Source organism: Carassius auratus, unplaced genomic scaffold (genome assembly GCF_003368295.1).
Source record: "Carassius auratus strain Wakin unplaced genomic scaffold, ASM336829v1 scaf_tig00025623, whole genome shotgun sequence".
NCBI classification, from domain to species: domain Eukaryota; kingdom Metazoa; phylum Chordata; class Actinopteri; order Cypriniformes; family Cyprinidae; genus Carassius; species Carassius auratus.
Genome location: NW_020525437.1, coordinates 1 through 25,157, shown reverse-complemented (window position 1 = coordinate 25,157; position 25,157 = coordinate 1). Strand labels below are relative to the sequence as shown.

At 38.2% G+C, this 25,157-nt stretch overlaps 2 protein-coding genes and 1 pseudogene across 2 annotated transcripts; 1 reads left to right on the top strand and 2 right to left on the bottom strand.

Annotated features, from left to right (window-relative positions):
• Window positions 1–9,333: 9,333 nt before the first annotated feature.
• LOC113078373 (transmembrane protein 53) lies at window positions 9,334–11,555 on the bottom strand. The gene is made up of 3 exons (XM_026250700.1): window positions 11,345–11,555; window positions 11,021–11,124; window positions 9,334–10,376 (listed from the first exon to the last, which is right to left on the bottom strand). The coding sequence occupies exons 1-3, from the start codon at window positions 11,397–11,399 to the stop codon at window positions 9,678–9,680; spliced, it is 858 nt and encodes a 285-aa protein (XP_026106485.1). The 5' UTR covers window positions 11,400–11,555; the 3' UTR covers window positions 9,334–9,677.
• Window positions 11,556–12,297: 742 nt separating this feature from the next.
• Window positions 12,298–14,283, bottom strand: LOC113078372 (melanopsin). The gene has a single exon (XM_026250699.1). It carries the CDS (start codon window positions 14,242–14,244, stop codon window positions 12,730–12,732), a length of 1,515 nt encoding a protein of 504 aa, XP_026106484.1. The 5' UTR covers window positions 14,245–14,283; the 3' UTR covers window positions 12,298–12,729.
• A 5,423-nt stretch (window positions 14,284–19,706) lies between these two features.
• Window positions 19,707–25,154, top strand: LOC113078374 (serine/threonine-protein kinase PRP4 homolog; annotated as a pseudogene).
• The last annotated feature ends 3 nt before the right edge of the window (window positions 25,155–25,157 follow it).

The following is a 25,157-nucleotide window of genomic DNA, read 5'->3' as shown; positions in this document are numbered from 1 at the left end:
GCAGACGCTGAAGGTGGTAATTTATGCACGGGGGGTGGGTGGGGTGAAGTGAAGTGCACATCGGCATGCATTTAGCACCCAATGGCAACTGCGGTCACAGCCGTTCCATTGGGTTTTGTCTCCTAGAGTTTAAGTAATGCCAAGATGAGGAATGCCCATGTTTAATTCACGCCATTTATGTTTAACTTCAGGCCAGAAATGGGCCGCAGTCCATTAATTAGTACCAACGGCCATTCAAAACATGATCTGCCGTGTACAGGTCACCCATTTTCCCAGGTTTGAATGGCTGCAGTTTTAACTCTGTCCCCTGCCAAGCAACATGATGGTCAAAACACACCCCATGAAATCACTTTCAGTGCCAGTTCTGTGGGTTTCATACTAAAGTTAACCTATAACATTTAAAGAGTCCCTTAGCACTTTTACTTAATGCTGTGCAGGTGGAAGCTGCTGAGTAGTCTATTGGTATTTCCAAAATTACTATTCACATGTCTATACTATTCATTTTAATGAGGACAGAAAATTCTTATTGCACCTTTAAATATCTATCTTGAGTGGGAGGGGGAATGAATACACAGCTCAATGCTATATTTACACTTTCAACTACCACTTCCGGTTACTCTTACTCATTTACTAAGTTTGTAAGACTACAAAAGAGCATAAATGTTTTATAAGAGTAATTTATACTTTAACAATCGTGCTGTGTCCTGTTCTACCAGAACTGTAACTACTAAAGCAAACAATGGGTTTCAACTCCCAAATATTCTAATTCCACCTGTAAGTCACTTCTGTCCCACTTACCAGTATTTTTTTTCTAAGAAAGGTCAAACTTTCCATTTAAACAAGAAGAAAGTATGACAGCAGCCGATATTGATATCACAGGAGTCAGGACAGACTGCTTTCTCTCAGGACAAGAGCCAAACTGATTTATTTTTTCTTCATTATCATAATAAAGAGGTGATTTGTTGCGCTTAATTAGTTTGGATTTCATGCCAGGATCTCCAACTCAATAATTCTGTTTTGAACATTTCTCCCGTAAGTTCCTTTGCCAACACAAACTATGACAAAAATGAAAACGTAAGCTGTATTTTGTTTTTTAGTAGTTTCGTATTTGTTTTAACCGCTATTATGTCATGGCAGCTTTGTAAAAAAGGCACTAGCTACATAATTTCTTTTGTTGAGTTGCCACATTCCGAAATGTTTCACATTGCATTCTCTGCAGTGCCACAAGGGGCGCTACAGCAGCGGGCATAAGTGTAAATGTCTTCTTTTACTAGCAGCTACACTCTTTGCCGAACAACAGTTTGAAGTAAAATTTTAAACGAAAGTCACTTAAATATGTTTATAGCAACTAACCTGATTGATACCACGTCTGGCTTAATATTCTGTCCCGGATATTGAGGTTTGTTATTGCTAGAGCTTTTTTGTAGTTATTTTTCTTTTTTTTTTCTTTTTTTTTATGTTTATAATTGTACCAAATATTTACACTGTTATCTTCCAGAAAAGCACATCAAATTAACATTGAAGTCCAAAATTCAGAGACTAGCCTACTGAGACCACTAGTGGATATAAATAACTTTTATAGTGTTTTTATTGTTTAATTCATTCTAAACAAAATATAAATAAACAAACACCAAGACATTCTGAAATTCATGTACATTTTAAATGAAAAAAAAAAGAGCTAAATTCATGTTGCTGATAATCTGTAGTAAATAAATAGCCTAAATAAAATTAACAAAAATCTATTCAATTCAACAGATGCAAAGTATAAATATTTCCACTAGTGGTCTTAGACTGCTGACCCCATTATATACAACATATATATAAATATCAGTAAACACAGCAAGGGTTTGTCACTGTTAATTACATTTATATGACTGAGACAAAAGAGCAGCAGGGAGACATGATCATCTTTGCTGCACCACAGCTAGGTCACGTGTGGTGGGGGAATAAACCCCTGCGTGTTAATTAACCCAATGATAAACAGGCTTTTGCCTCACAAACACGGCCATTGTCACGAGTCTCCTGAGTATTTCTTACACAAGTTGAACCCCTTATAGGCTGTGTGGGAGGGGAAGAGCAGATTAATTCTGGTACGATAACAGATATGCAGATAAGTGATGGGTGTCCAAGGGTAGTGGCAGCTGTTAGAGGGTTGTTTTAAACATCAGGCTGCTGTGATGTTCTGATGTGGTAGGGCCCGTCATCGTGGTGACACATCTAAATCTGCTTAGTTGGCGAGGTCTAACAGATTATCAGCCAGATTTGAGTAATAGACTCCTCATTTAGCCTTAATGCGCTTTGCATAGAGCGAAACCTCCTCTCATTATTCTTTAAGATGAATCGTTGTCCCAGGCAAAATTTAAAGATATTAGTCTACCGGCAGCTGCATAAATCATGAGATTTTTACTAATGGGACCAAAGCTAAACACAGTCCCACCCTCTTAAGCACACAAAGAAGATTATTATAATGATGTCAAGGTTGTTGCTCCCCAGGAGCCTCTGTAATTTTACATGAGGTGTTTTTGCAGAAATATAACCCATTTAATAAAACACAAATACACACAATTGGCAACTGTTTTTTTTATAATTATTTCTCAAATAAATAAATGTATGCAATAATTCTTATATATATTATTCTTATATAGTCATTTTTATTTTCAGAACCGATATACAGGTATTCCTCAGAACATAACCCACTTGCAGTGCACTCTGCTGTTGGAAATAATAGGTTAATATACTAATTAAAAGATTAAAAACATGGCGAAAAATAAACAGAGTAACCCATGGTTCAGCGTTCAGGTTCAGAGTCTGTTGAACAAAATGTCAAGGTTTTCTCTTGGCTTAGCTACCTGACACCACAGAGGGCAGACAGAGACCACTGCTCAGTCCAGATTTGGGATAATATCAGAATGCCCACTCAGACTAATGCAATGTTGAAGATCCTCTCATTATAACAGATGAGAGAGCAGAGCCAAGTCTGAAGCAAATCTAAGAACATTTCTTTTAATTAAAAAAGTATATATATATATATATATATATAATATATATATACACACAGAGACACACGTATATATAAATCTATAAAAATATATGTAAACATATTTATATATGTATATGTATATATCTGTGTGTAGTTTTATATTTTAGTAATTTAACTGAAGACACTAAAGACAGCTAACCAAAATGTCTGTTTTTCCTGTTTCAACTAAATAAACATTTCAAAAAGTAAATTTTTATGCAGTGCAGACCTTTTTGTTGTTTATTTCTAGATATTTCAGTCTTGACACCAAATCAGCAGGCTGTGATTGCATTGCTTGATTATTTTGATTTGAATTGCTACTGCACATTCCAATAATGCGTATTTAAACTTAATTGATTTGAGAATACATTAGTTATAGACAACATAAAGTTAATAATAAAATCTACATAAATATGAATACATAACATAAAGAAATATAATATAACTAAATTAATTCAAAGTATACATTATATAAATGGGTTATAAATGTTTGTTTATATTTTAATGCTGTAAAAAAAAAAAAAGTTAGAAATAATTATGTTCTCTAATAGGTCATTCATACGTATTTTAAATGTGGCAAAAGTGTACTTTTTTAGGGCCAGTGTGTTTCTTTGCTCTTATATATCTTATATATACTTGAAAATTCAATAACACAGAACATATAACAAAGAGACTTTTGCTTTAGAGAAGAAGAGAAGCTGAAGTGTCAGCTGTAAGGCAGAATCAAAAGCCAGCTGCTTTGTTTCTGTGCCTCTTTAGAGCTTTTGTGAGCCCTTGCTTCTGGAGGGCTGTCACACAAGAGTACATATCTCCCCTTCATTAGACATACTTCCGTCTGCAGTGCCTATATCAGTCAAATTAAACACACCCCACGCTTGCTTGTGGACCAGTGTCGTCACACTTTTACACTTTCAATCTTTCAAACCGAAGCCATTGAAACACATGCACTCTTGAACCAAGTCTTCCTGTACTGTAGAATAGGTTTGTTTTTTTGTACATCTAATTCGACAGTGCTTTTAACAGGAGCCCACTGCTTGTCAGATGCGATGGCTGTGAAGAGCCGGAGATGTTCTCTTGAAGGGGCTCTGTGAAGCACAGTCACTTTGAACGATGTCTCCGAGAGAGGTGCTGTTCGCACGCTGAGGGCCTCTTTCTCTTCCTTCTCCCTTTCTTCTTCATTTCTCTTCATTCTCATAAGTGGAAACTTGGAAGGGGGTTGGAGAGGTCTGTTGCAAGCCTAGTCCGACTGGAAGCCCTTCTCTCTTCTCTGAGTGTTCAATTCCTCAAGTTACACACCAGGGAAGCTTTTTATTTTTGTCAAAGCGCGGACGACTTTGGTCATGTCTCTCTCGCGCTTTCATCCCGAGTGGGAGGGGGGCCGACGTTCAATGTTCCTTTCGGTGGGATGCTTTGCTCATTAGTGGAAGGGACTTGAAGCTCTAGCACAGCATGTCTCGTCTGAAACAGATGTGGAGGAAAAGGCCAGCGGGCCGGAATTGGCCCTGCAGGCTTACTGTAAGCGCCGTGGGTCACTGTGCCAAAAAAGCGGGGGAGTAAAGGAGACGGAAGGACAAACATGGGCTGATGTGATGTGTCCGTTTCCTGACACCAGACATCCAAAGCTGCAAAACAAAAGATGACACAAATACAGCGGATGGAAGAGGAAAGAGCAGACAGAGACATCAGCTTATGGTTAACCTCTAAACCCGAGACACCGCATAGAATACAACACTGTTGACACATCAAACTTCAGGAAGGATAGGTCACAACCCAGGCATGAGCAACAAGGCTTTAGTATTGACTGGAAGGGAAGTATCTTCAATTCGAAACCATCTCAGCAAGGGTTTCATGAGATGGAAGATTTATTCAACCCCAAATGTTAATTCTGTCATCCTTTATTCACCCTCATGTCAAAGAAGATATTTTGGGGTATAGTCTGTGTTGTTTTGGACCTCATGGACAAAAATATTTCAACATATCATTTTTCAAAAATACCTTCTTTTGTGTTCCACCGAAGAAAAACATAACAAAAGAGTGAGTTAATGATGGTGTCTATAATGATGGGAAAATCAGAAAAAAGGGAAGTATGGATTCAAGTGCAGCATAAATTAATTTAATAAATATAAACCAAAAAAAAAAAAAAGAAAGAAACAGGACAAAACAAGAACCAATGCTGAGTGTCTGAAGATATAAATGTTAATCTGCTGGATCTATTAAGTTGGTTAGGTCTTGGTTGTCTTTACTAGTGTTTAGTTGGTGTTCTTCCGTAGTTCTGTTTTTTGTTCATTTTTTTATTTATCTTTATTAAGATTAGTCTGCATTTAGATCCAGGCCCCCTAATTTCTGAGTTCACCTGTAAGATAATACTGTTCAGATCCTCAGTAAGATAAGATCATTTAACAGTAAGATCATTTAAATCCTCTGAAACATTAAAACTTCTTCCTGGGCTATCTAATAACTCAGACTGTCATGACAGATTTACCGATTTCTCCTTGAATAAGGGCAACAATATCATATCAGCTATTGCTCTTCAGAAATGGAGCATGAACCTAACCGAGTGCACGGCGATTGTATATGGCAGTATATCTTCACAAGCAGTCTATCTCAGTTATCCAAAGGGCAATGCATGTAAAAACAAATGTACGATTTGACATTAAACTCAAAGTAAAAGAGGGTGACAGTCACAAATACCAAAACAGATTTAGAAAATTCACAGACATCCCCCTCAGTGTTTGATGGCTATTGACTGTAAATGCCAATGCTTCAGGTTATCTTTTAACTCCAGGTTATGATTCAAAAAAGTTATATAAAAATAAAATAAAATATTTTGTTTAATATGGTCGAGAGCATCACAAGCTGATCACCAGAAAATGTAGGCTACCGCTACGAAAAAGAGTGTGCTACTACAAAATAGCATAAAAATCTCTGCGTATGATAACTTAATGTAATAATTATATATAATAATTCTGAGCCAGTGGCGTTCGGAGGTGTTTTAAAATGAGGAGGCAGACCAAATTCTCTGTGCTTCACTGGGCTGTTTTGCTAATGGACATAATTTTCAGACTCTAGCATTACTGCTGCATTGGCTGATACTGCCATCTGTTGTTCAAGGTTGGACATTGCACCCACCCAGGCCTACAGCACTGACACAAGCAGGTAGATCTTGGATGTCCAGCATAGCTTACTATCATAATACTTATTAAAATGCATAGTATATACAACGTATACTGTATGAACTGTATGCACGTTTTCTGTACTGAATACATGGATGAACTATTACATTTCCCAAAATGTGCTATATACAACAGAGCTTATTGACTGTATACCACACTGCAATGCACTAACATTGACCATTAATTGCTAGTGTAATGATTGAACAGAAATAATATTATTAATCTTTATTTATTCATTATCTGATCAGACATAACATGTTTTCATGAAATTGGAATAAAATCACAAAATTACCACTTTTGGAGATGCGTACATACAAAGTGATGTGAAATTCAATGATGTATTAAATATTGATATAATGTCATTTGATTCTGTTTTTTTTAAATAGTATGCATTATACAATGTACACTGAGTATTCAGTTCATTTGAAAGCCATTATTACATTCTGAACATAGCCAGTGTCTTATGTAGAAATATAACCGAAGAAAACAGATGATGTAAATTATTCAAAAATATAAATACATTTCATTACAAAACTATTTAAGGAGCCTACTTTTCTTTTTCACTGTTGCTTGTCCCTAGTAGTGCAAACGAGGCTCATCTGCCAAAGGGCACTGTTTTAAATCATTCATCTCTGGGCAAGTGCTGTGTGGGCATTCAGATCCCCATAATGTTCAGCGGCTGACAGCAGCCATTTTCCATGGACGAGAGGGCTGAAGAGGCCTGTTGACCCCTTTCCACCACAATCTTCCCTCATCACACTGTCCGACTTCATTAACTCTCAGGGCAATTTCAGGACTTTTTCCAGGCGTTGTCATTACACAGTGTGCTGTCAATTACACAGGCCTGCTGCTTAAAAGAAATCCAATGATAAAAGTTCTATGAAAGCCAAAAGGTCATCTTCTCCTGTTAACCTCAGGATGAAATGCTTCTACTCCTGATCTGAGCAGCATATCAGATGTGATCAATAATATTAGCTGAGTTTAAATATTGTACTTAATTGCTTCACATACATGCTTCACAAAGTAGGAAGTATACATTAAGCCTTGAAAACAGTGGTGTTATAGCTAGATCGGTGAAAAAAAAAAAAGACAAGCTATCACACAGAACACTCAAAGGCAGAGGGATGGAGAGACGTGCTTTACACGATACAGTAGGTGAACCATGGAAAAATGCTGCTCTCTACTGAAACTAATGTGCTACAGCACATACAGACAAAACAGTTATCACTGGGCTTTAGCAAACACCGACTCGCAGCAAAAAGAGAAATATTCCAAATCTTACATTTTGGAGTTGTTCTCATTTTTTATTGTGCTCCATCATTTTATTTATGGTGGTAATCACAATAAACTTATGGCAATCTGAATCTGAAAACACACACAGATTAGATTTCTTTTAACTGTGGGTGGCTTTCCATGGACATCTATTGTTTTTATACTTATACCCTTACAGAAAACTAATACTATCACTAGTACTATCACATAATTTAATTTAAAGTCAGTCCTGAAACACTTTTTTCAAGAAAACACATAAGCAATGCATGCGTCTTAACCAGCCGGACAGAAACAATAAACAATGTTCATCTGTCTAAACAGATAAATAAAATCCTCTCTTTCTCTCTTCCCTATCAGTGGCTCGAAATGATATATGAAGTGCCACAGACGGCTATTTTCAGAGAGACAAATGCCAGTGACTCACTCTGAAATGTCAGACGTGACAGTCGGAGACATGCCATCAGAACCTCTGTCTGACCAATTTAAAGCCCTCCTGATCACGAGCTGGCTGACTGTCAAGACAGACAAAGGCCAATTTTACCTGGCTGGAAGTGAAATATCTTTCTATGACAAATATGAGGTGAAGATACTGCACTGCTGTTGAAGATATTCTATAATGCCGTTATATAGGTAGGATTAACTCTGTAAATGATGATTGCTACCGTGGCAGCTGAGCACAAGGAACTGGTTTTATGTTGTAAATACTGGGGGGGAAAATGCAATATGAATATAAAGAAGCATTGTTACTCAATGGGTTTGTTTGTTGCTGTACTGAGTGGCCAGTCTGACAGAGCAGTCCCTGCTTTAGGGTAAAATATTGCTTTTTCAAGATCCATCCCGTCTGTTGTGATTATTGGATAAGGATTTTTTATGACAACCATCTTGATTCAAAACCGTTTGAAACAATGATTCAATAGGCTCAATATGCATTATTCATTAAAGAGAACAGACGCAAAAGACAATTCTGTCATAAGAAAATGACATGACATTCAGCCAAGTATGGTGACCCATACTCAGAATTCGTGCTCTGCATTTAACCCATCCAAAGTGCACACACACACAGCAGTGAACACACACACACACACACACACACACACTGTGAGGACACCCGGAGCAGTGGGCAGGCATTTATGCTGCGGCGCCCGGGGAGCAGTTGGGGGTTCGATGACTTGCTCTAGGGCACCTAAGTCGTGGTATTGAAGGTGGAGAGAGCACCTTCCATGCACTCCCCCCACCTACAATTCCTGCCGGCCCGAGACTCGAACTCACAACCTTTCAGTTGCAAGTCCGAGTCGCTAACCATTAGGCCACGACTTCCCCAAAAAGCAAAAAGTACATTGTTTTAATCTACACAAGAGCATTCACTCTCAGGTTAGATAGTGCACACCATCAGGAGGAGAATAAATGAAAAACAGGCGAAGCTTAGAAACCTTTACGAATCTTTTGTTTCGAATCAGTGCCTCAGTGCACACTTCATACTGACTTCATAAATACAAAAATTTCAGTTTTTGCTGCATTCTCACTGCATTTACAATACTTTAACCAACAGATGCCCTTATCGTGCGGAGTTTCAAGCATTTCGAAAGAGTCAATCACTTTGCAATTGATTTGCAGTTTCAAAAACTTTTGTTGTTTTGTTGTGGAAATTGACAATATTTTTACAACTCTATTTTCTTGGGTCAGATGCACTTTAATTAGAGACAGTCTTGAGAACTAGTGGTTACCTTTCTGATTCAAATTGGACAAATCTACAGTTTTATGTAGTGACATATGTAACAGATGGTATGACCTGTCTTGAGACTCTGGAAGTTCAAGCAACCGGCCAGCTTACTGACAGTACTGACCTCCCTTTGCAAAAGTTGAATTTTATCAAGCTTATTCAACAGAAGCTTTTATTTAAGAAAGGCGCATTACTCAAATACATTAAATTATCCATTTACAATGTCTAAATACACAAACATACTCGTTCACAATGTCTAAAAATCTCAATCATTGTAATAAACCAGTAACCCCCTAGATTACAATTTAATTCACAGCATAAAACAAATACATTAGAGATTAGGATACAAATGTAACCCTGTTAAAATTTCATGTTGAGCTTAGTTTTTTTATTTATTAAATAGCAGTCCTTTTATTTCTCAAATAGGATGGTTGGTGGACACAGAAATTTACAGTGTGTGTGTATATTTACAAGCTGATCAAGAATTGTGTAATCAGTGTTGAACTTGGAGACGCTTTTTTGTCATGGTCTCCTCTGAAGAACTCATGCAGCGGGTCAGAAACTTCCTGCACCTGCTGGAATAGTCCTCCGGACAGTCTCTGTATAGACTCACATGGGCTGGGGTGATGAAATCGAAACTTTCAACTGTCAGCCCTTTCTCCAGCAACACTTTTACCATCTTCTCCACATCCCTGTACCTGATCACCCTGTCTGCTCTGGAATAGAGGTACATCTGAGGCCAAGGGGGCGGGTGCTCCATCATGGCATCATAGTGATTCTTGTGAAAGTACTTGGTCACAGGATACAAAACAATTCTGAGAAGGAAAATGGCCACAGCAAACAGTGCCAGGAGGAAGTACTGCAGAAGCAGATTGACTTTGGGCCCTAAGGTAGTTTTGAGCGCTCTTAGGGCCCCTATAACGTTTTGACTGCCAGGGGCACTGTCCACAACTGTGCCCACCACACACAGAGTATTGAACTGCTTGTGACTGTGCAATAACTCAACCATGTAGCGGTAAAGCATGAAGCCCCCATTGCTGAAAACATGGAAGAAAACTGGGTTGTTCTCCACCTCGTAGTCAAACAGAAGTTCAAGTAGTTTTTGCGCAGTGCTTCTTAGTTCCTTGTAGCCAAGTGATTCTGAAATAAAAACGGTCTTCAAAGGAGCTGTGTAGCGTAGAGTCACACATCCCTACCGAGAAAAGAGAAGCTGTCAGAAGTACACTATATATGTGTAACTATGGTCCACCTTAATGTCCCAATTTTATTAAATGAATCAGATTTCATTTTTGTTTTGTTTTGTTTGATTAAGGTCACATTAATTGTTTTTTTATGTGCAGATTTTATTGTCTGAAGTATAAGTATAACATTAACCATATAAATCCACACTAGCAGATGATAAAGTTCTGTTCATTATAAGCCAGTTACGCCATCTGATGCTTTAAATGCTTAAAAACAAATGGTCTAAATATGATTTCAATTATATTGTTCCTGCGTCGTTGTCATTATAGCTGTGATGTGGATATATTCTCACAGAATTAGAATGATTATTAAAACTTGTTATAGTTATAGTATTACTAAATATTACTGAAATTAATACTACACCTATGATGATTCAAGAGTGAAATATTGAATTACAATTTACGAAAAACGTTCTCAAAAGTTATTAAAGATATAATGCTCAATATGAAACATAAGAGATATGATGTTTGAATAACATAAATACAAATATAAATAAAAATAATTACATATATAAAACAATATATCTTCATATATTCACATATATGAAGAAACAACAATATGTGTATGTTTTCAAGGCATAGGAAAATGTGTGACCTGTTGATTATAAATAGAGCTGTATTTGGCGAGATGTTTGTCTCTGCTGCCCGCCCAGCCCAGCAGAATAACGACTGGCTCCTTCGATCCACGCCAGTGCTTCTCTGTCAAGACAAGAATAATGCGTCCAAACAACCCGGATCCAATGATACGCACTTACAGTGTATGAAATGAGTGGCCTATTCTATTTAACATCTCTAAACTACGGTTTAAACCAGGCTTCCATTCATTTGCTCTAAGTTAAATATATCTAATGGGCATATGCGCAGGGAATTGGGCAACAGGGCAACCCAGAGTTGCAGACATCCTCAGAACAGCACTTACCTGAGATCAGTGCCTCTGGAAAAACTATGTTATAGTCTATACCATCATCCCCCATATTTACGGTTATTTCCCCAGTCGTCTGTCTGCCATTAATAATTCACTTGAAACAAGTGTCGCGTTACACTGCTCTTGTGATGCTGAGAGGACCGTCAGAGACAGGGGCGATACACGAGTGAAGCAGGAAACATCAGCGTGCCATTGTTTCATACAACATCCGGGTCACGATTCACAAGTAACAGACAACTTCAAAATAAAGGTACCTACAAACAAAAAACAAACCTTTTTAATAGAAAGTTAAAAGGGTTAATAATTGTATTCAGTTAACTAAAATTAAACGATTCAACAATATTTATGGTGTAAAGTGCAAGTTCTGACAATCTACTACAATGAAATTCATACATGTTAAGTATTTTAATTGTTAAATTTTTAGAGCCACTGTACGAATATGTATAAAGAAAGAGATTACTGTGGTCAAAGTTGTGTATATGAGTCAAAATTTATGTATTTCCATTACTAAATTGTTTTTCAAAATTGTATAAATCAAAGATGATCACAATTCTAGGGTGCTCGTAAGGTGATATGGTCGGTTCACTTAGTTTTGCCATGGCCACTACATAATAAATTGTGGGAACGTGATAATATGTCGTGGCCATGAGCTATTAATTTGAGGGAATGTCATATTAACTCGTGGGAACGTTATATTATGTCGTGGACACAAGATCATTTTGTCAAGGTAACACAGCCATTTATCATGACCACTACTTCTTATGTTTAGGGAACCGACCATGTCTCCTTATGGGCACAGTATTTTACAATTTACTTGTTTTTCTTTTCTTTATTTTTTTATATCTTTTTTTTTTTTTTTGCAAAACTAAATGTGAACTCATTTTCACTTTAAATGTGAGGTTAAAACCTTTGGTAAGTAGCCTTTAATGCCTGTATGACAACTTTTTACATTTTGGACCTCAGAAATAAAACAAAAAAACACACTAAATTTTTCTGGATTTGTTTTATTGCGACACTTAGACAACAATTAAAAATACAATGAATGTTAGAAATAAACAGGACTACTTAAGATATTTGTATATGCCACACCAGAATATATACTCAGATTAAACCAGAAAAAAACAAATAGATGGTTATTAGTTAGGTTATAATTGAAAGAAAAAAATTACAAATGCTAACATTTTCTGAAGGAAATCATTTAAATTAATAAATGCATTTGCTAAATTCTGAAAAGTTTAGAAAAAAAGTTCATAAAACTAACAATACAGAAGCTTGCAGAGTAAAGAAGGACATATAAATAAATGTTTCTAATAAAAAATAATAGGTCAAAGCAACTACTACTCAACTTACTACAACCAGAGTTATTCTGAAACATTGCATCATTCCCTTATTTCCCCCCTGAGGAGCAAAGCTTTCCCATCAGACAGAGACTCGCCGTCAGCTGAATCTGTTTCAAATGTAATAGACGGCACTGGAACGCTTACAACTTTATGTGTCTTTTCCAGCTTCTGCCCACTGGAGGTGTTCGTACTTGACCCTGGTGAGAGAATGACAGTATCTGTAGAGATCTCCGTGGACACACGACGGCCAAAGGTCAGGGAATTGACACTGGAACCATCAGCCTCACTCTCAGTCCAACAAGAATCACTATCTGAAGCAGAAGACAAGCGTGTCTTCCCCCAGCGGCCGTTAGCTCGCGCAGCATTGCCAATGCTAACCCCCAGAGAGCACTGGCTGGTGAGGGTTGGACGACGGGAACTGACACTGCTAGAACTAAAAGAGGAACGAAGATCTTTCTCTTTGACACGCAAGATGAGGCGGAGTACTGGAATGTAACGGGCAATAGCTGTCCGATACTTTGGATGCGTAATTGCGTAGATGATGGGATTATGGATGGCTGAAGCCTTGGCGATCACAGCAGGTACTGAATTCATGTAGGGAGTCAGGAGATGGGAATAGCCAGCCGTGGCGGTGAGGGCCACCACAGAGTAGGGCGACCACGATATTACAAAAAGCAAAATGACCAGGAGGGCAACTTTCGCCATCTTCCATTCATTCTGCATGCGTTCATACACCTTGTGTGTTTCCCCACAGTCCAACTCTCGTATTTCCTTCCCCGCAGCTCGGATAGCTTGGAAAATTCCAAAGTAGCAGCTGGCAATAATCCCTAGTGGGATGAAGAAGACAAAAATAAAGAGGAGGATGGTGTATGCACGCACTGATGGAGTGAAGCTCACATAGTCCCAAGAACAGGAAGTCTGAAGACCCTCTGGAACATAAGCACTCCAGCCAAAGAATGGTGGAAGGCTCCAGCCCAGGGAGTAGAGCCACACGACGGCCAACACCACGCCTGCTTTGCGTCTGCTAACTCTGCTTACGAGGGCGAGAGGCTGAGTTATGGTGAGGCAGCGATCCCCAGCGATGGCGGTCAAAGTCATCATGGAACAAATCCCAAAGAGAGCCCCGCAAAAAGCATAGAGTTCACAAGAGCGCTCACCAAACACCCAACGCCTGTGCAGACTGGCTGCGAAGAAAACGGGCGACTGGGTGAGGGACATGAAGAAATCAGCAACAGCCAGGTTCACCACAAACATGTTCCCTGCGGTGCGAAGAGTACGGCTCCGGCAAAACACGTAGATCACCAGTGCGTTTCCAATCACTCCAGTGATGCCGACTATTAAGATGACAGAACCGATGATGTAGTGAGCATGATCAGGAACATCCACAGTGGGGAACGGGTGCGGAGGCTCATGGTGGTGGCTGTGGGTCGGCCCATGGAAAGGCACATGGAGCAACTTGTAGCTCCTGCTGCCCATTGGCTCTTTAAAGCCTGCAGTGCAGTTGATGTCTCCAGGGCCACAGTGATGCCCTCTCCATGAGGAGTGATGGCTCATGATGTATGGTTTGATGTCTCAGGTAAATTAATAGTAAACACAACTGATAACTGGTAATTTTGTTTAGAGAAGTGAAAAAGGTGGTTAAATTCTCTTGTTAAATACCTGTGTTGTTCTCGTCTCTGTGTCGAGTCTGTAAATGGTGGCTCCCTACATTAGCTTTTTATATACTAATCAATGCACCACCAAGTTATTATTGATCAGTAAGTAGACTGTGGCTTGGCCTTTCGTAATGGACAAAAATTATCACTTGGCCTACGGTTACGGCAAAAAAAGAAAAGAAAAAAAGAAAACACTAAATATTTTGATCTTGTTAAAATCACACTGGACCTGTTGCTATTTCTGGATGATTGTGCTTTAGTGTTTATTTTATAAGAAGAAATAAAAAGATATATTTGTAGTGTTGGCAAACTTTACCCTGTGGCTATGAGCTAAAATTATATATAACATTGATAATAAATGGCACTAACATAGAGAAAGACATCCCCTTCCATACAGTGGCCTTATTTTCATTACATTATTTCAAGGTGGAATGTTTCATTTGAAATGTTGGCAGTGTGTTGTATAAGAGGTAAAGAGGTCACCAGGAGGAAATGTAGACCATGAAAAGCTGTTTCGATTTTTAGTCATTAACTACAAAAGTGTTTCCACTGTTTATTGCTTAGAGAAGTAAATTATCGCAGATGTTGATGGAAAAAAGCACTTTTTGCACCAAAATAAGGGTGTATGGATTGTTTTGAGTGGATGCAGTGAGCCAAATCAATTTATGCAATGTGAAAGTGGAGCACAATGACTGTTCCAATAAGGACTGATTAACATCCCTCATCATGGGAACAGCTCACTGACCCGAACATGGACTGAAATGATTCTCCCTGTTCCAGTTAAATAATGGTCAGCCTATAGCCTTCAATCCTTTTCACGATAGAAACTTGACCCACTTTAGAAAAAGAAGAAGAAAAAAACAGCAGTTATTGTTAAAACTGAACTTAGTTTTATTTTGACGTTGAGTTTAGTGAGTGGTAAAAAGTATGTGAATATGCCATTTCTAATTAATGAGCAAACTATTTGGCAAGGCCCTTTGATTCCAGGGTGGAAAAAATCTCAGAAATACAGAAATACAAATACTATTTACAATGAGATTCTTTAGAATAGTGTGCTTCCAAATTTAAGACAGCAATTTGGAAAGGGCTTTATTCTCCTACAGCATGACAATGCCCCTTTGTACACAAAGCAATGCCCATAAATTAATGATTTACTGAGGAAGGACTTGACAAGCCACACAAAACCCCAGATCTGAACCCCATTGAAAACCAGGCTCCATCATCCTACATCACTGTCTGACCTCACTGACACATGACTGATTGGGGGCATGTTCCCACATGTTTAAGGACCTAACGCTCAACAACCATAATATGCAGGGGGCAAGGAAGTCGACCGGAAGTTGAAGTCGGCTGCGAGCTGCCATCTTGTAGCAGAACTTCACTTGCGTTAGCATTCCCATTGACTCCCATTCATTTTGGCGTCACTTTGACAGCGAATAACTTTACATCCGAGGCGTTTAAAGACTCCGTTTGTTCATTATTTATTTCTAAAGATACACGACAATGTGTAAAGGGCTCCATTACCTTCTATGTTACATAATGGCCCTGTATAAAAAGTTTTTGTAAAAAAATAGGCTAACGATTGTGTCATAACCACTCAACTCTCTGTCGCATTACCGTACAGACATGAGGAGAAGCTCGCTGGCAATTAACTTAACATGTCGTACTGGCTTTACATTTTAAAATACTATACAAAATAGTTAATCAGAATACTTACTCCTGCTCATTCACGCCAAAGAACTCCCCGCTCAAGCTCGCCGTCTCTGCAAGATTAACGATGGCAGTTCGCACGCACAGCCACTTAGAAGATTTACATCTGTCAGACAGGTTGCTGACGTCGTCAATCCTCGTTTGAGTCTGCGCGTCAGAAACGGAAGTGCTAAAAAACGCTAAAAATGGGCTTCACTTGTCTCAATTGAGTTCCAATGGGGTCGCTGTGTCCATTTTTTTTAATGTCTATGATAATATGATGTGCTGTTTGGGTGTCGACATACTTCAGGCTATATAGTGTAAAACATCCTTGTATGAAGATTCCATAATTGGTTGACTTTATACACAATAACTGACCTCGAGATATCACTTACTAATTACATTGTCAAGTGCATTTCGTCATTCAAGGATGTGTGTCTAGTAGCAGGCTTGAAGGTGGAGGTAGGTCATGTTGCTAGTGTTAATCTGTGATTTTTTTTTAGGTTGATAAGTCTATATCTTTACTTTCAGGAGTACCAGCAGTCAGGGACGTGCACAGACATTTTTAGGGGCAGGGGCTCAAGTGAAATAAAGGGCACTTCTCATAATTAAGTTTTTTTTTTTTTTTTAAACAAAAAAGTATATATATTCCTTTTAAAAAAAATAATTAAAAAAGTTAATTAATTTTATCTTCCTCAAACTCTAATTTTCAAAAGATGTCCACAAAATAATCAGTTCACACAGAAACCATGGTCTCCTTAGTATTCACTAGGTTTATAGAGCAGCAAAGGAAACCATCCCACAATGTGCATGTTTTGAAAACATTTTCTATGCTACTAGCTTCAAGTATATATTTAGAATAACCAAAATAACTGCATCAAGCAGAGGGGTGTGTTTTACTAATAATTTGTTTATTTTTTTTGCACAAGGCACTACATCATTTTAATTATTTTGGTGTTATCAGAACACATAACACTTTAAATCAACACAAATATTCACTCTAAACTGAAGAGGGTTGTTGCTGCTATTTTGTTAACTTTGCATTATGCTGCCTGCCTGGCCCTGCACTGCAAGCATGATTAAAATTAATTGTTTAAATACTTTTTGTTTCACAAGCAAAATAACTTTTTAGCTTCACACAACTAAGCATCAGAATACTGAATTGCCTTAATGTTTTAATCAAATACATTAATATTATTATTGCTATGCATGTACACATACACAATAACTGATGGTTACTGACAAGGACTTAGTTTCACATTTGAGGGAGGACTGTATCATCACCATCATCAAATAAAACCTTCAAAATCCACGTTTAGATGGAGTTTGTTTTAAACCTACTACACTCAAAAAATATTATGTGGCTTAGTAAATATTTAACTTAATTAACTTAATAAAATCTCTGAAAATCTTACTTGTTTGAATTAAACTTACCAAAATAATTGAGTAAAAATTAAATAAAATTAAATAAAAGCCAATGTCATGTATGTATTTGTATAGAATATAATTTTATAAAGGTTTAGAGGAAATTAAAAAAAAGTTCATTAATAAAAAGTTAATTTATAAATATTGTTATTTTTAATTTTTAATGTTAACTTATTTCTACTCAGTTTTATTTATTAATGTACAGATGCATTTTTTTAGAGTGTAGCCTATCCTCCATCTGTTTGCATCTGTTGATTTCTTCCAGATTCACCAATTTAGATTTCTAAATTTCAGGGGAAAAGACTCTTGATGTAAATCATTAACTAACTGGGGACGTTCTTATTTTATTAACTTATTTTATTACATGGCTTGGTTGATCTCCAATATAGAATGCGGTCTGTTATTTCTCAAAGAGCGCTTCAGAACTCCTGACCTGATATTTAGATATACTATTCTTCAATAAATATATTTGTTTGACAGGGAAGCTGTGCGCAAACAGGAATATATATTATTTTTTCAAAAAAAAAAAAAAAAAAGCACCCCAGAAAAAAAGGCACTTTCTCTCCAGGAATAAAAAGGGCAGGTGCTCAAGCCCCCTTTGATGTCTATGTGTGCACGTGCCTGCCAGAGGCATGAACCCCTTGCCAGGTTTGTGCACAGTTTCCTTGACGCATCTGATCCCATTTTGAATTCCCATTCCAGTCCACATCTGGGACTCATTCTCAGAGCTAGATGTGATGAAATAAGACACATTCATTTTGATTCCATACATGTTAATTCTAAATATGTCAAATGTGTTTGAACAATATATAGAACAGAATATATAGAAGAGTAACTAATATGATGTTTATTTGTCCGATTTTTACCTATACTTATCCACCCAATAAAATTAAGCAAATAACATTCACCTACATTCCACCAAACTTATTAAACCGTGACTCGAGCTCTGATCAAATATTATTTAAAACCATGACATTATATTTCAAAAGCAATGGCACATGGAATTTACTTAATTATTACAAGAAGTGTGCATAATTAGCAAAACAAATACTGGCACAGGTGACAAGGGAATGACTCTCCAGTGTGATGACGCTGTGAATGGAGGTCTAAGCTCTTCTTCTGGATGCTGAAGTGAAATGCAGAGCCTCATTGTTAGTTACAGATGTAGTATGAAATTAAGTGTAGTCTGTCAACTTTATGACAGACAAATGCAAATACCTGCTGTAAGGACACTCCTGGCAGCAGTAAGGCTTTTCTTGTGTGTGTGTGTGTGTCCTTAAGTGTCCTTGTAACAGAGAGCTTCTGTCAACAGAAGCATAGGAGCACTGCGAACACCTTTATGGCTTCTCACCTAAAGCAAGAAGAAAAACACATCAAGCTTCCACTAAAGTGGACACATGTGTTTCAATCCCCTTGGCTAAACTACAGTAGAGACTAACATTTTCATCTGCAAGTCAAAGGTTACAGGTTGGACGTCTTGGTATATATTTTTAAATCCACTCATCCTAGGGAACAGTGGAGAAGAGGGAAGAATAGTTCAGTTAGACAATCATTGAAGCATTGTATGAAGTATGAAGCATTCAGTGTTTTGCACTTCAGAAAGGCTATTGGGCACAGGATATATTAATAGCTAATTCATTAAGTGTTATTGTACATCATGTTATTGCCAACACTCTGAAAAACAATGATAATGTCAGACGTACTGACTATAGATAATGTGATCAATCACAACAAGATATAAACTAGCATCAGCTGCATTAAACACAAAAGTAATCCAATATTTCAGAAAGCAAGCTAAATTTGTGAATTAACTGTTATGTCGTTCACAGTTTCACTATATATAATTGTGTGTGTGTGTGTGTGTGTGTGTGTGTGTGTGTGTGTGTGTGTGTGTGTGTGTGTGTGTGTGTGTGTGTGTGTGTGTGTGTGTGTGTGTTATGTGCGTACCCCACAACAGCACATCAAATGGCGTTGTATCTTTAAATAACTTGGCTTGGGTTGTAGACGTAAACGTGCGATTTAGGGACCACTGCGTAATTACCAAACACAGATATAACGTAAAACGTGCCATTTGCTACAATTTCTCTGTAATGACAAACCTAAACAATATTCTCATGAAAAAAAACCTTAATTCTGAATTGTTTAAACTAAGTGTGTGGGCAAAAATAGTGAACAATAAATTAATGACGACTGTTCGTTGGCACGTAATTTTTAAGATCCCTTCCTTCATGTTGGTTCTTCTGCGTTTCCGCCCGTGCGTGGTTTGTTAGAGGTCCAAACAATTGATTCATCGATTCAGTGATTCAGTTTATCTGTCCCTATTTTCAAGGTACATTAATGTATACTGAGAAGAAAATGTTAACAACTTTTTAAATTGATATTTGGAGGACAGTTTGATCGCTTAATTTTAAGTTAGTACTGGTAGCATACCTGACTGAATTGTGAATCGACTCTCTTTGTCAATCGACTCGGCAAGAAAAATCAAGATGGCGAACATGGACGTGTTAGCCAAAACAATAGCAAAGGATAATGTGTAAGTAACACTTTTACAGACTTTATATTGCATCATTTTGGTATTTAGATGAATAAATATATGTTACGTTTATTGAGAAAGAAGAAGTTTCCTTACAACTTTTTTTTAACAAGTAGTTTTCTGTCAGTATCGGTCCCGGTGGTCAACATAAACCAGCTAACGTTAGATGTTTTTTTTGATTGTATATACTTTAAACCAACAAACAATGGAACATACGTCTTGAATACCTTATAACTGTGGTCATTTATAAAAACCAGACTATCTTGGTTTTGTTTTCTTTATACATTTTACTGTAATTTACTTTTTTCCAGAGATGATGTAGAGAGCTCTGACAATGTGCATGAAAAGGAATATGTACCTGGTGAAGACGGAGCTAGTAAAGCAGATAACATGGACATTGCCAGGGTGGAAAGACACAAGAGAAAAAAACACAAACATCGGAGCAAGCACAGAAAACATAAAAATCCCTCGCCAGATGAGAAGGACCACAAGCACAAGTACAAACGCAAACATAAGCGGAAACACAGAGACTCAATCAGGGATGATCAAGACTGTTCTGCTGGCTATGGAGCAGTCATCTCTTCAAAGCGATCCAGACTTGATGACCTTGCTGCTCTGGAGGATTTGGAAAAACAAAAGGCAATGATTCAGGCAGAGCTTGATAATGAGCTGATGGAAGGGGCAGTGCAATCAGGTATGGGACTGATATTACAGGGTTATAACTCTGATTCAGAGGAGGATGAGGAGATCCAGCAAGCTGTGCCAAATGGTGAGCAGAGAGAAGATTTTGATGAGCAAGTAATAGCAGTGGGACATGCTGGAAGATCTCGACAGGACTACATAGATGATGAAAAAATGTATCACAGGCTGGAAGACAGAAGCACGTCTGACGAGACAGTTCTGGCCCATAAATCAGAAAAAAAAGCTAGTAAGAATGGGTTAGATGCTAACGTTCGTGAGAAACCTAGTGCTTCCATCCAGGCAAGGGAGCGGAGACAATCCCAAAGCATTGAGAGATCCAAAGACAGTGGTCAGAGGTCTAAATCTCCTGTGAAGTCCAAGGGATTGCCATCAAGCAACAAAAAATCAACTACACGGCCTGAAGAGCAAATTGAAGACCACAGATCCTCAGCAAGAAGAAGCAAGTCTAGGTCTAAAGAAAGAAACACAAACTTGCCAGAATCTGACACAGAGAGAGACAAGAAATCAGTGAAAGCACCCTCAAAAGATGTCTCATCTGGAAAAGAGAATCAGTCTCCTAGCAGAAAACAAGGTCGGGAACAGCCCAGGGGCCACCGCTCACCTGAACGTGTCCATGTTGTTCAGAGCACAGACAGGGCATCCAGACGGGACGGAGCTTCATGTCACAACAGATCCCCTCCAAGGAAAGACCCATCTCGGTCTCGGCAGAGATTCTCCAATGACAGGTTCTAGCTCTGTTTGTTTACATTTTTGATAGATAAATTATTATTACTGATATTGTTCTTATTAACGTACCTTGTTGTGACCCAAAATTAAACTCACTTTCATATGGTTTTGTAATATTCGCAGGATGCGATCTCGTGATGCCGCAGGAAGCCATAGAGAGCAGAGTCCTTCTCTGAACTCCAGACGAAGGTTAAACCACTCCCCTGTCAGACGAAGGTCCCGTTCTCCCAGGAGACGAACCAGCAGGTCTCCTCTCACACACAGGTGACTGTGGTGTGTGCTACCATTTAAAAATGTGCAACTCCTCATTACAGCTATCCAATAAGCTTCAAGCTAAAAGTAAATGCACAATGAATTTATATCTATTTTACACATTACCTCTGTAAAAATAGCGGTAAAAGATTTTGGTTTGCTGTCCTTGAACGAGGGGCTTCAGTGGAATTTTAATGACAATGGGCATCACATTTACATCTCAATGCTGTTTTGCTTTTTATAACATCTTTCAGTAGAATTAAAACGGTATTAATAATGTGTAGATCTAGGATGCATGACAGGATGGAGCGCAGACAGAAGGTGCGTTCGACATCACGGGAAAGGAGGAAGCGACGGAGCAGGGAAAGAGAGGACATGTTTAAGGGCAGTTTATCCGAAGGAATGAAGCCTGAACAGGAGGACTCAGATGATGCAGTGTGAGTATTATTGAAAATGTTTTGCTTTTATGTTTAGTGTTCCTGTAGCTCAATTGGTAGAGCATGTTCAAGGTTGGGGGTTTGATTCTCCGGGAACACATGATTAAACATGATAAAAATTGATAGCCTGAATGCACTGTAAGTCGCTTTGGATAAAAGCATTGCTGATCATATTCGGACTCAATCATGAATACTAATCGGTGTCTAGGCTGGAGGATTATGATGTTGATGAAGAGGACGAGGAGGCTTTGATAGAGCAGAGGAGACTTCAGCGCTTGGCCATCATTCAGGTTAGAACATTTTTGTCTATAGTGTGGCTATTTTAGACGTACATGTATGTGACATAAACTAAAGATTGGGATAAATAAGACTTTTATATGAGGTAGAAATGAATACTTTTATTCACCAAGGATACATTAAAATGATCAAAAGTGACAGTAAAGACAATGTTACAAAAGATTTCACTTTCAAAAATGCTCTACTTTTAAACATTCTATTAATCAATTAATTATTAACAAAAATGTATCACAGTTTAAAAAAAAAACATATTAAGCATCACCACTGTTTGGTTATATGTTTCCATCCCCCATACTTTTGAACAGTAGTGTATGTAATGTGATTGTATTTGTAATGTGTCCTGTACAGAAATATAAGCCAGTAAATGAGGACAGTAACCTGTCAGGACTCTCAGATCGCGGCAGTCCTCGGAGTAGCACTCAAAGCAGATCGCCATCACCTGATGACATCCTGGAGCGTGTGGCTGCTGACGTCAAAGCCTACGAGCAAGAGAACCTGGACACGTTTGAGGATAATGTGAAGGCCAAGCATAGTCTTGTTTCTCAAGAACAAAATGGTATGTCATCTGCAAAATATTTTAATTAATCAATCCATCTAGGGATGGATTAAAAATCCTGCTAATACATATGCAGTGATCAGAAAATTGTGAATCATTTTTGCTGCCTAATCGCCTATTTAAATTTTTTTGCATTTTGTTAGTTTATAATATTCGTAATAAATACCTACACATGGGATATTTCTGTGACAACACTAGTAACTAATAACATTTGCTTGATGCTACATCCATGCCAACAGGTGTCAGTACAAAATCAAAAGTGGCTCGTATCAGTATTTTAGGGAGACAAAAAGAAAGAGTGATTGAAATTTGAGACCATGAAACATTTACTCTGATGTAATATAAGGTGGTCTGATACATTATCAGCAAGTCTACGTTCCTTTTACTGCATCATTGTTCTTTTTCTTTAGGAGGTAATCAGAAAAGCCACCAGCGCCTGATATGTTCACAGAGTCAGATGACACGTTCACTGCTTACTTTGACGTAAGTAGCCAAGTTTCTGCTTTCCGATGCATAGCTCAATGGCTATACAAGCTCCAGAATTTGATAGAATTTGTCCATTTAAGGGGATCTCTACAGGTAGAGTTGCATAGTCCTGTGCAAGCTGTTGTTTTTCTGCTGGAAACTTTGTTCAAAGCTTTTTTTTCCACAAGTATGTAATCTGACTCTGGTGCTCACTGGATCTCCAGGCCCCTCAGACTTTGAAATGGTCTCTTACAGTGTCAGTCACTCGTTCATAAATGAACATTTTAATCAACTCTTAATTCAATCATGTTGACAGTGACAAATCCAAATCTAATTTCTCTCCGCAGAGTGCCAGGTTACGGGCCACAGGTATTGGCAAGGACTTTAAGGAGAACCCAAGTCTCAGAGATAACTGGACAGATGCAGAGGGCTTATTTTCGTAAGTTGTTGTCCTGAAGCAAATGCTGTATTTCAATCTACAGAAAACTACCAAAACTTGTTAATAAGATTGAAAAATATCTAAGGTCTCATGTTAAAGAGGACATCAAAAACATGATTGTTCTTTTAATGTATTCAGGTGTGAACATTGGTGAGGTGTTTGGACAAACGGTACGGAGTTTACGGCTACACTGGACATGGTGTCTTCAGTAATGTGATCCGAGCCAGAGACTTGGCCCGAGCCAGTCGGGAAGTGGCAGTGAAATAATCCGCAATATGAGATGATGTAAGACACTTCCCTAAAAGCAAATGCTTAGGCCTTTAAACACTTCTGTCTGGTCTGATTTTTTTATCAAACCCAATGTGTGTGGTTGGCAAAGTCCACAGTTTTAATGTTCTCAATAAATTGTGTCATGGGGATTTATTTGGACAGGAACTGAGATTTAGAGTAGGTGAGAGTGGTGAACGTGGACAGACAGCCACATGTTTGTCCCACAGGCAAAGACGGGATCTCAAAGAGCTGGAGTTTCTGAAAGAAACTGAATGACGCAGATGTAGACGACAATTCCACTGTTTACGGCTCTTTAGACACTTTTACCACAAGCAGCATCTGTGGTCTGGGGTGTTGTTGAACCACTGCAGGTACATTACAGTCAACAGATTCACATGCATTAAAGCAACTTGAGTTTCTTCTCCTAAGCAACTTTTTGTTTTCTGGCTGTGCATGACCTGCGGGAGGTCTTGAGGAAGTATGGTGATAGGATGTTGGGCTACACATCAAGGCTGTGCGTCGTACAGCCAGCAGCTTTTCCTGGCCCTCAAACTCCTCAAACGCTGCAGTATCCTGCATGCTGACATCAAACCCGACAACATTCTTGTGAGTGACAATTCTTGACCACAGATATATGACACTGACTTCCATCTCTGTCTTATGACATAACATAACATGAAACTCTTTAGGTGAACGAATCCAAGACCATCCTCAAGTTGTGCGACTTTGGCTCAGCGTCACATGTTGCTGACAATGACATAACACCTTATCTGGTCAGCCGCTTCTACAGGGCACCTGAGATCAGTAAGGAAAAACAGAACCAATCAAATTAAACCATCTTAGTACACTGAATATAAAGAGTTTTAATAAACGGATCTGAACTTGGGTTATGCTTGTTGTTAAGCTTAAAGAGTTTTTCTTCCTGTTTTTGTAGTCATCGGAAAGTCATATGATTACGGAATCGATATGTGGTCTGTTGGCTGCACTCTCTATGAACTATACACAGGAAAAATCCTTTTCC

What these genes read in the sequence shown, in the direction of transcription:
- LOC113078372 (XM_026250699.1), bottom strand. Translation starts at nt 14,244, where the DNA reads ATGAGCCATCACTCCTCATGGAGAGGGCATCACTGTGGCCCTGGAGAC.
- LOC113078373 (XM_026250700.1), bottom strand. Translation starts at nt 11,399, where the DNA reads ATGGGGGATGATGGTATAGACTATAACATAGTTTTTCCAGAGGCACTG. An exon ending in TCCAGAGGCACTGATCTCAG is followed by an intron (nt 11,125 to 11,344) that starts GTAAGTGCTGTT and finishes TTGTCTTGACAG; the next exon opens with AGAAGCACTGGCGTGGATCG. An exon ending in GCTCTATTTATAATCAACAG is followed by an intron (nt 10,377 to 11,020) that starts GTCACACATTTT and finishes TTTTCTCGGTAG; the next exon opens with GGATGTGTGACTCTACGCTA.